Here is a 13,472-nt window from a genome sequence, read left to right on the forward strand (position 1 = left end):
CACACACACACACACACACACACACACACACACACACACACACACACACACACACACACACACACACACACACACACACACACACACACACACACACACACACACACACACACACACACACACACACACACACACACACACACACACACACACACACACACACACACACACACACACACACACACACACACACACACACACACACACACACACACACACACACACACACACACACACACACACACACACACACACACACACACACACACACACACACACACACACACACACACACACACACACACACACACACACACACACACACACACACACACACACACACACACACACACACACACACACACACACACACACACACACACACACACACACACACACACACACACACACACACACACACACACACACACACACACACACACACACACACACACACACACACACACACACACACACACACACACACACACACACACACACACACACACACACACACACACACACACACACACACACACACACACACACACACACACACACACACACACACACACACACACACACACACACACACACACACACACACACACACACACACACACACACACACACACACACACACACACACACACACACACACACACACACACACACACACACACACACACACACACACACACACACACACACACACACACACACACACACACACACACACACACACACACACACACACACACACACACACACACACACACACACACACACACACACACACACACACACACACACACACACACACACACACACACACACACACACACACACACACACACACACACACACACACACACACACACACACACACACACACACACACACACACACACACACACACACACACACACACACACACACACACACACACACACACACACACACACACACACACACACACACACACACACACACACACACACACACACACACACACACACACACACACACACACACACACACACACACACACACACACACACACACACACACACACACACACACACACACACACACACACACACACACACACACACACACACACACACACACACACACACACACACACACACACACACACACACACACACACACACACACACACACACACACACACACACACACACACACACACACACACACACACACACACACACACACACACACACACACACACACACACACACACACACACACACACACACACACACACACACACACACACACACACACACACACACACACACACACACACACACACACACACACACACACACACACACACACACACACACACACACACACACACACACACACACACACACACACACACACACACACACACACACACACACACACACACACACACACACACACACACACACACACACACACACACACACACACACACACACACACACACACACACACACACACACACACACACACACACACACACACACACACACACACACACACACACACACACACACACACACACACACACACACACACACACACACACACACACACACACACACACACACACACACACACACACACACACACACACACACACACACACACACACACACACACACACACACACACACACACACACACACACACACACACACACACACACACACACACACACACACACACACACACACACACACACACACACACACACACACACACACACACACACACACACACACACACACACACACACACACACACACACACACACACACACACACACACACACACACACACACACACACACACACACACACACACACACACACACACACACACACACACACACACACACACACACACACACACACACACACACACACACACACACACACACACACACACACACACACACACACACACACACACACACACACACACACACACACACACACACACACACACACACACACACACACACACACACACACACACACACACACACACACACACACACACACACACACACACACACACACACACACACACACACACACACACACACACACACACACACACACACACACACACACACACACACACACACACACACACACACACACACACACACACACACACACACATATATATATATACATATATATATATATACACATTCAAACACGAAATCCCGCCAAACGGCGAATAAATACTCATATATACAGAAACAGATATAAGGAAAAGGGATAGGAACACACATAAAGGACGAACACAATAGAGGTGGGGAAGGCGGAATCGAACGGATCACAAGAGTAAAAATATTTCCTTGACCGGGACTCGAACCTCGGATCTTTTCACTTTCTGTATACATATATATATATATATATATATATATATATATATATATATATATATATATATATATATATATATACATATATATATTTACACACATATACACCCATATATACATACATACATATATAAATTAAGGATACATCTACACAAATGAAATACATTTGAAGATGTTTCACAAACCTGATTTATATTTGCGAAAAAGCGTGGGAAGAAAAAATATACCAAATCTGACGAATTGAGTACTTCCAACCAAAGGTTCCCATATTAATATCCCGGACCTTAAAACTAATCGTTTCTGAACCACCAAGGGTGCTCACTCCGAGCAAGCTTGGTTTGGACGTCTGGATGACAGAGCAGAAAGCATTGTTCCAAGTCTGCATTGCATACCGCCGCAAGCTTTTAGCTTTAAATTAACATAAATTGCATTAAACTAGAGTTTTTAAATTAGGGGTATTCCTTCACCACTCAGTCGGAGAAGTGTCAACTCGGGATCGAACAAACAAAACGAGGAAATACCCATCTTACGTCTCCGCCGTGTGCTTTGGCCAAATGATTCGTCTTCCGAAAAGACATCGGTTTGTTTTTCTAAGGGTGAAAACCTAGGTCACCGCTGAAGCATGCACGTGGGCACGATGAAGCACTCATTACGGAGAGTTCTCTGAATCGGAAATAAAAATTGGCCGAGGGAAGACTATAAACTCATCATTTTACTACCATCGCACTGGAGAGTGAATATCTCAATGACGCAAAACTGCAGGCTCACGACCGAGGGCGATCCATCCAATCGCTCAACGCACCTCCGCAGACGTGTTGGAGGCGCCGAGTCGGTCGTCACCGGAGATTACCTTCGCGTCCCTGGCCACGAAAGCACACGCATCCCTCTCATATCACCCCTCTCCGCCCCCTTCCGTGGGGGACAGCAACCATCACGCTGGAATGGGCAATGAGACTGACCCTCTCATCCGAACGACCCGAAGTGCACTAAGGTCACCCATCCACGACACCCCATTAAAAATGTTCCCAGCGGAGAGACGGCTCCCTTTTAAGCCTCGCGCATTAATTTCACGACGGTCTCCGCTGCACCATGCGGCGGGTGCCGTCCCTATCCCCGGGAGGGGGGAGGAGAGACCCGTGCTCGGCAACGTGATCGCGGAGTCGACGCATCCTCGACGTCTCGGGGCACGGATTTCATCAAGTGGAGGAGGATCCGCTTCGGTCGGATGGGAGGACGGTTTGCGCGCCGAGGAAAATGCGGCAAGGTGGGTGCGTGTCCCCCGCCAAGAATGTGCACTCGTCCGAGAAATCTGCCCAATTGTCTGGGGAAGAACGACTGGGCACTTATTTTGTCTGAATGCTCCAATAAAAGACACGATAATACACTTCGGTCCCTAAGTTGTTGGTATTAATTTTCTAATAATTATTTTATGCTTAAAACTTTCTAAATTTAATGCAATAAATATAAAACCGATGGTTTATTTTTCCGATGATCATTATTAATTCATCTCTGAATCGTCTAAAATTTAATTCAAAATATCACTAATTATAACACTTTCGAGTTATTATTGCAAACTATTGAAGTCAATACGAGTCCATAATTCAAAATAAATACTTAATTTAGCTGGAAAAGCTATGGCTTCCAGATACTAATATTAATTCAATGATAAAACAGTCAAAATAATAATTTATTATGTCGAATTCAGCCCAAGAAAAAAGTGAGAGACTACATCTTGGCATGCCTAACTCATACGTACATTCAATGTACGTACACTATGTTGACGCCGGCATAGACTGAGTACCAATTCCTTCGTTCATAGGTAAGGTATCCTGTCACAGATGTAAAGCAGATACTCCTTAACATGAGTTCAGTAATATTTTGCCCATTTCATGGAAAATATTTCTCTTTATAAAGGAAGTAATTCTAGAATTCATTCGACAATTACATCATTCGAACATCATGGTCACGTTTCTCGAAAGGCAAGGAGTAAATTTATAAGTCTTCGTAGCTGACACGTGCAGAACTTTCTGATTGAAATTTATATTTTTGCACTTATCACGTCTACTTATCAGAGAATGTGTGGTTCAGATTCAGTCACGTTATATTCAAATCCGATTTCAGAGAAATTATAAATTGACTAGTAGGTTTGAGAAAGAGGTCACCGGACGTGGATGTATCTCAAATATCATTACAGAGTCGGACATTAATTGTAATTATACATGTTACCGCTTAAAAATGCAATCTGTTTCACCGAATTTTTGCATTAATGAAAAATATGGCCGAGTCCTTTGGCTCTACTCATTGCTTACTGCTCAACTAGAGGCGTTATATCATTTCGAATCGACTTCGGGAACAAGTATTCGGCACGGTGCACACGCTTTCCTCGTGTCTTCGCACGTGGGTTATCTCGATGCATATCTACTTCGGGGGGCTAAATTCAAATGTACGCATATTTAATGAACAGATTTTGGAAACGTTGTGAGGTGAATTACCAACTATTTTGGTACGCTGTGCACATTTAAAATGGTAAACCGAGAGAGGGATCCAGGAATAACAGCCTGAAGGTTTTAATCCTCAACCCATTATCAAAACCTCCAACAAGCATGTTTTTCTTTCATATATGGTTTCATCTTTGCCAATCGCAGAAGAAAGAAATAATTTAAGAGTGGCCATCAAAATCTTACTCCAAGAAGAGAACTGAAAGAATATTAATCTGTAGAATTATGAAAAATGAAAAATGTTGGTAATGATTTCTGAGCTTCTCGCAACTGATGGTAGGTAGAATCAATTGTACATAAAAATATTATCAATTCACATATATGGGCGCTATTTTAAATAAAAATGGAAAGGTTGGTTTCTATGAACCTGTTCCCATAAAACCTAAAGGTTTTATGGGAACAGGTTCATAGAAAAAAGTTATAATTCACATTAGAAGTGAATCACGTGTACCTAACCAGTGGAGATGGATACCTTGGATAGGAAGTGTAATTACTTCGAATAAGAGTAGTAGAGAAGAGATAAGGAGATAAGAAGCATGGTATACCAAGGAAAAACAGCCTTCGGAAAGGTTCAAGGATTGCCCACAGCACGCTAAGTACTAGTAAAACTGAGAGAAAGGTTCCCGAAGTGTATTTTTTTTGAGTTCATTTTTGTGTATAGCGGAAACACAGGTGATAAAGAAGAAAAATGCACCTTTAAAATTTTAGTGAAGCACAGCAACGAAGTGAGAAGTGAAGAAACGTTATGAAAGAGTTGGAGAAGAAAGACAGATCAGAAATTGTAACAGGAGGGGAAAAGAGACGTCTTGAACACATAATGAGAACAGAATACGAATCACTGAAGGGAAAGCAAATGAATTAGCAGGAAGAGGAAGAAAAAGTATCAGCACGTGTTAAACAAAATGGGAAGAGTAGTTTTATTATTATTTATTTTTTGGGACAGTTTTATAAACGCACGAGAAATATTAACAAATGTATGCAGGAAAAATACGAAAAATCGGAGTATTGCTGCTATGAATGAAAACAAAAATATTCTCGTTACAGTGATGGCACCACTGATATTGTAATGGCAGTATCACAAAAGCAGGATCGGAAAAATAAGAACTGATGCGACAATTCATGTATCTGAGGTATTTTAGGTAAAAATGAGTGATTGAGACATAGGGGAAATAAGTTAGTAAATAAAAACGTATTTACACAAATGGGGAATGACGTGAATCTAATAAGCAGAGATGGATCATCAAGCATTTTTGGCCTCAAATCTTCGCCATCAAGAGTGAAAGGGAAGGGTCTTACGGATTTTAAGAATACATATAACTCCGCAACAAATGGTATTGATTCCTCAGCTTCAGCATGGATATGTGGTGGGAACGCAGTCAAAGATGCCTGAATATACAGATATATAAATGAAATAAAATAATTAAAACTACAGAAGGCACCGAAGATAAGTTGCGGAGTTTAAGTCGGCGGGGATTTAGGAAGGAGACAGAACAAGTGAACGTGGCAGATCTTATATGGTAGTGGTGTGCTTGGGATCTTGTCAGGGTATCTGGGTGGAATGAAGTGAAATAAAAACATTGTTAAAGGTATTTAATGAGGAATTTTAACCTTCGTAGAATTTCTGAACCAAGTACCGTCCCCAAAATATTTACACCCGCATTGAGAATGACGGCTTTATCATATTAAATATAACTACCAACATGATTTAACCGACACAATAAACATGGCCGATACATAAACTCACCGATAGCATCATACCGTTAGGTACATCTAAGAATGGACAATAATATTCTTTTGCAATGGAAGAGCTAGAGAATGGACTGCAACACACTTTTTCGGTTAAGACATGTTGTCTTTTCTAATACTCATTTCATTCTCTTTGCGTTTGTCTATCAATTACATAACGACCTCTTGATGATATTCACACGCGATTTGCCATTTATTTGAAATTTCTTTTTCTGGCAGAAATAGGAATAACACAAGGATGTGTAAGACACTTTACTTGCAATCATAACGTTTTACCACAACTACTTCTTCGATTAAGCGTGGAGCCGACCGTGAATAACGAGGAAAAGGATGCGAAAGAGTTGAATAAAAGGCTTTTATATCCGTATATGTAGTTTTTCAAAAGCTCACAAGGATGCGCGATAATTTTCAGGAACCGTTGAAAATCTAACGCTACAAGGCAGACCACAATTACGGCCTTTAGAAGGTTTCGTTTCTTTTTATTGCTATCATTAAAACAGTGACGCTCATGTTTATCCTCTACTATTGACATCACCCATGTTTATCGACGAGGAACGAAAGTTGGCATAGGGAACCGAGGAGAAAAATAAGATGTGTAATGAGTCAATGAAGGTATTTCCCGAGGAAACAGATACACGAGGCGCCTTCAAGTTGTAAGGCATAAGTTTTTCCGACAAGCTAAACATACCAGAATGTTGATATTTCTGTGACTTCTCAACATAATCTACCATTGCGCGTACACATTTTTCCCTACGTCAACGCCTTGGTTCCATCGACGAGGATACCTCTTCCATTTTGCACACACTGGAAAATTGCTGATGTTCCGTAGCGAAAGATTCTTCGGTTTGTTGTAACACGACGCTCGGCGTTCTTCGAAACCTATCACCCACTAATGCATATTTTTCACGCCCATAAAACTATTACTGAGTGTCACACTCCATTTACGATGTATTTCGATCTATAATGCGCAAGTAGAGCAAACCAATGACATGATATTCTTGTACAACAGGAAAATGACGCCATTTTGAGTAATGAAAACGCTTCTCCCTCAAGCGGCAGCATTACGAACCCTGTTCACTGTACGGTGCAGCCATCTATCTACTTACTCTCGGTCCCGAGAAAAACTTGGGATGCGTTAGAACTTGAAGGCATCTCGTATTTGCTTGCGTCTGAGTCACCGCCATTCCTGACCTCGACCACCGACGGTAGAAGGAAGAAGAGTTTCGATTTGTTTTGAATAGCGCGCCACGATGCGTAATCTTAGGAATTTAATTGAAATTTTATTTGCGACATTGAATCCGTGCCCAAGACTCACGTGAATTTCTTTACCTTGAGAGGTAATGCACAGTGCGTAACAAATATTTGGCCTTCGTTTCGAGAAGTATTCCTTCGATCGACAACAAACAAAACGCTTTGGCGACATGCGGCTGAGCCAATCGGTCTAATGGCAAATAATGTAACGAAAGAACTACCCTCTAGAAATATGAGGAAGCAAACATAGGGTTCTTTATTATTCCCTCCAGGATAAACAACATGCTAAACTGTGGAATCTCGGTTTATTTATCGAAGCAGCTTACAGTTTTATGAAGCCAAATGGTCGAAAGTTCTCTCTGCGAGAAAATCTTTGCGTAATTACAAATGTAATATTACGTTCTTCTTGTATGTACACTATCAAGGTTTTATGACCTAAATTAAATTAAATTTTCATAGAGCAACACAAGATATCGAACAAGTTATGAAATGTATTCCAAGTTGATTTATGGTGAAAATCTAGGCTCTCATCCCGTAAAACGAGGTGAAAAAAATTACAATGAGAGAGCTGACTAAAATACGTGGATTGTCTTTCCGTAAAGTCATAAATCAACATCCAAATAAGTAGCTACGCATATATTTTCAGCGGAAATAACATTGGCTATGAATATAATTCCAATTACATGAACATCTGTGAGCACATTGAATTAAATTCCACATGAAATTCACAGAGGTTCCTACGTAAAAGGGCTTCGGAGCCATGAGTAGGTTATTGATTACGTTTTTCGGGCGACACTGAAACTACTTATTGGTACTCTTCCCTAATGTATTACTGATATTAATATGTAACAGTTTTCAAGTAAATATATTATGTTAAGGTTTCCCAAGTGTTGCTTCACTATCTATAAAACCTAAAGTAGGGATCTCACATCGCAATTAAAAGTACATACGTTAAAAGAACACAATTATAGGAAAAGAATAAAGGGTTTGATATTAGTCTTAAATTTGAAAACATCTGCAAGCAAATGCGCACATCAGAAGTGGATTAACAAGCGAGGACAAGATTAAACGCTGCGTAGACATATACCATAGGTGGATGTGTATGTTAGTTGCCACTATATGTTTTTGAATATAAGTTAAAAGAGGTTTTGCATGAATAAATACGTCTGCGTGGGGGTGAATTGGTATGCTTTTGCCTGTTTTGCGTGCGGTTCTATTCTGTTTTACGGGTGGTGTCAAAACGCCCTTCACCACACGCCTTTTCGGTGGCTTGCGGGGTATTCTGTAGATGCAGACGTCCTATATTGTGTAGATGTAGATGTCCTGTATTTTATATAATTCCGTTGGTAACGGGTAGAGGTATGGCATAATATGTTTTAATCTTAGATGTAACGTAGAATAAAATATACCTCCTTTGAATCGTAAGAGTATGGAATGACGATATCTAAAGTACTCAGAAAAGAGGGAAAGACAACTGTTGGTAGGAGTAATGGTAGGGAGACGATTAAGTTGCCAGAGGAATTTCAAATAAGATAATAAAAGTGGAGGAAATACATTACAAGGTGTTAAGATGTCAAAGAAACTGACTATGATCAGCAATTTATCTTTCACGAGTAAACATCTTGTCAATGAAGCTGAATCTTTCGTGTAAGAAACAATGATAACCTCCATCATAAGTTTTATAATGAAACTCTACAAAAAACAATTACCTTGTATAATCTCGCTTTTATTTTCTAAGGGCATTCAGGGAACATAGCCAACTTGAGTATAGGCATCTTGTTCACGTTAATCAATGATTAACAGCTTCAAAATCGGTTAACTTGTGAATCATTCTCAAATTTGTTGATGAAGAGGTGGTAATTATGACTCAACCCGATGAAAACACTCAGGAAAGCAGTTCAACTCAGAATAGCGACAAATGCAACTGGTAAAATCCCAGCGGCTGAATCACCATTCTCCGGCAAGCCATTGGTGAATCGTCACTCGAAATTTATTCGGAGGCTAATCGAGCTGCGGACATCAAGCTTGGGTCGAAAAGCCGCGCTTTCCACCCGCGAAATACGACTGGGCGCGAGCGAGTTCTCAAGGCTACTACTAGCGGCGCTGGGAGATTAAGAGACTTTAGCAACGATTGCGATTACGCTAGATGGAAGCGCTCTCTTCCGCTCGTGATTACACACGTAAACTAAAATCCGCGCGGGAAACATTTCTCAGAAGGGCGCTAGATTCAAATCACAAGGAAGTCATCATAAAAAAACATTTAATATCAAACAATTCCATGCATGCAGGTGTGTTTTCTATGTCTATATGCATGAATTAATAGAAAGGAAATCTTTCGGTTAAGCTATGTCTTGGATGGACACAAGCTACCTAATAATTCTCTTGTCACTCCTAATAAAACACAACCCATCATCCTACTCTACATCAGGTCCCTCTTCATCTCTGTCTACTTCCTTCCTCCCTTTATCCTCTACAACACTCTTATCCTAATCCTGTTCTTTCCTTGTTTGCCTAACATTCTCCTATTACAGTCTTCAGCTTCCCACTACCGATTAATACGCCCTTTATCCATTTTTCCTGCCTCCTTATGATTTCTACCAACGATCACATCTCCTCCCCCACCATACCCTCCTACCTCTACCTCCCCCGCCTCTTCATTTGTTTTCCTTTCGGTCCATTTCACCTTCTCCATCCTTATCCACATCCACATTTCAAAATTCTCCAATTTACGTCTATTGTCCTGCTTCATGGATCATGTTTCCGCGCCGCACATAACTACGCTCCATATAAAGGTTTTTCCGAGACTTTTCTTTACATCTTAACTCAACGCCCCTGTCATCAACTCCCTCCTCCTTGTGAAAGCCTCTTTGCCTTGCGCAATTCTTCTCCTCACGTCCTAACTACTTTGACCGTGTGGGTCCAAAACACTTCCGAGATATGTAAATTGTTCCACCTGCTCTAGTTTTTACCCTCTCATTTTAATGCTAAGCTAAACCTTCGTATTTCTGGAAAATGATATAATCTTTGTTTTATTAATATTGATTCTCATCCCATATCTATCGCACCGTTCTTCCAATTCATTCAGCAATGCTTAAAAACCTCGACTGACTAACAAACTAAGAGCTTGGTCATCAGCAAACCTAACTGATTTTACGGATTCCCCGCCCACTTTCATTCCTACCTCGAGTTCTTCCCATGCCTCTTTAATCATTTCCTCTACATACAGATTGAACAGCAACGGTGATAATGGGCAACCCTGCCTTACACACCTTCCTAACACTGCCCATCACGACTCCCCGTTCCCCACCCGCACCTGAGCAGTATGAGGCATGTACAGGTGGCGGATTAGCTTCCTTTACCTCCAATCTATTCCTATTTTCTGCAGAATACTAATTAGTTTTCCCCAAATTCACTCTATGAAACGCTTTTTCGAAATTTACGAAATAGGCAAATACTTCCTGATTGTATTCCATATTCCTCTCGTTTAATAATCTCATTACTGCAATTGCATCACGCGCACCTCTCCCTTCCTAAACCCAAACTGATCATCCCCTAAGTAATCATTGGTACTACTCACTATCCTTTTGCTTAGGATCCTGAGAACAACTTTAGCTGCGTGTGATATCAAACTTATTGTCCTGTAGTCCTCACATGATATAGCCTTTACCTTTTGCGGAATAGGAACTAAAACTCATCTCACAAATTCTTCTGGCCAGATTCCTTCCGCATAGATTCAACGAATCAGTCCATGGAGTCTCATCCTCCCACATTTTCCCGAATATTTTCGTAGTATATGAGGTACCTCATAACTCATGTAATTTCCTCACATTGTCTTAAACATTACCTGACAATTTTATCCCAGAGTGACGGCCTTAGATCGTTATAATTACTTTTACCATGGCAGGACTGACTTTTTGAAAAGTTAACAAAGCTACTCTGGTAATCTCCTGGATGGACATTGTACTTTACGACCATCATATTACCAACATTTTTTTTCAACGTGATTTCGTGAAATCCTCAATGGCTTATAGCCAATCCTCAAGCAATTCTTTGTTAAAATTCCTGGATTTGTTCCTCTGCGACCATTCTTAAAGCCATTGAGACCCAATACTAAGAGATAAAGCAGCACCCAAGTCCCGCAGTGTATACGAAACAAGGAGCCCAAAGAGAAGGTTGAACGAATTTAATCGAGGGACTTCCTTTGTGCCGTTCCTTCTATCCATCGAAGGAGCCGTCCTTATCTTTAATAAGTAACACCCAAAATAGAGCAGGGGTGCGGTCAAACAACGGGTGAGGTCGGGGAAGGGATAGAATACGAAATACGAAACGCTAAAAATAAACCCTTGGGTCTTAGCTAAAATCACAAGACATTAAACAAATCTCCATGGGGTTACAGTATGGGGAATCATTAGTTATATTAGTGCAGTTGATCATTTTCATTCAAATTTAAAGTATTGAAGAGGGAAAGAGATGCCAGAGAGACAGTTTTCAGAAGAGTTGGAACTCGGAGAGGTTGTGACAAGGTGTGACGAGTATTAAGGGCGAAAAAGACCTCATTCCTCACGTCATACTAGGATACAAGGCAATTTACATTTGCGAGAAGTGAGCCAGATGTGGGCAACGATGTGAGTATTGTCACTGGAACTATATTGCGTTATTTACACCAGGTCAGGTTATATTGCGTTTACCAACCTATCAGTGAACGGCTTTATTGGTAGAAAAGAGACGCACCTGCAGAAGGTTAAATATTCCTTAGGAACTTGGCACTGTGGCAGTCAGTCAACCGACTCGCTATAATCGTCGAAGTTAAAAGCTACGAATACATCACGTTGGGCTGCAAACTGGGGACGCGACGAGCTAACGCCCTCGCTTGTTTTGGCGGGAACCTCCTCCCTCCCATGTACTCACCGGTCTGATTGAGGATGTCCTCGATGACCTCGTCGAATTCCGGCTGGTGGTGTGAGCCTGCTGACCCCCTGTTTGTCGAACCCTCCGTCGCCGTCGCCACGGGCGAGGGCATCGCGACTGCAGACACAAAAGAGAGGAGAGAAAAAAAAACAAGGTTAAAGAGCGGGAAATGGTGGTGACAAAACGAGAAAGAAATACTACTAGCACAACGGGGGATGGGCGTGAAGGGGGTGAATCTGGTGGTTGGATTTTCCGGGCCGGAAAGTGGGGGGGGGGCATCAGGCGGTCATCTCCGCCACCGCCCTTTCGCTTCCGGACCCGGTGCTGGGACAACGGTTTGTCCGAAATGACATCGGAGGTCGCCTCGAATCACTCGTAATCTGGGTCAAAGGTCGAGTCATCACAAGTGGCTCCATTAGGGAGCGTGCGATTGCCCGTTCTCGTTACTACTTCGAAATTTTCCAGTTTCTCCACGCGTGACAAATATGAAGAGGGCATTATTTTAAAAGGGTAATTCAAATTGAAACAAATTTATCTCAATCGAATTAATTTTTCAAATTCGAAAGAAACTGCGGGAGAGGCCGCAGCAGTAACTTTAAACGGAGTCATCCGCCAATATGCATTCCAATACAAAAATTTCAGTGTGTGAAAATCAT

The 13,472-nt window shown here is 41.8% G+C and overlaps 1 protein-coding gene across 3 annotated transcripts in view; it reads right to left on the reverse strand.

Annotated features, from left to right (window-relative positions):
• Positions 1-13,472, reverse strand: part of LOC139686779 (uncharacterized) — a 472,645-nt gene that overhangs the window by 120,149 nt on the left and 339,024 nt on the right. For all 3 annotated transcript variants that reach the window (XM_071583818.1, XM_071583820.1, XM_071583819.1), the window contains exon 2: positions 12,817-12,933. In XM_071583818.1, coding sequence (XP_071439919.1) covers positions 12,817-12,933 — 117 coding nt within the window. The remainder of the gene's footprint in view (positions 1-12,816; positions 12,934-13,472) is intronic.

Source organism: Hetaerina americana, unplaced genomic scaffold (assembly GCF_022747635.1).
Source record: "Hetaerina americana unplaced genomic scaffold, ioHetAmer1.1.p SCAF_15, whole genome shotgun sequence".
NCBI classification, from domain to species: Eukaryota; Metazoa; Arthropoda; class Insecta; order Odonata; family Calopterygidae; genus Hetaerina; species Hetaerina americana.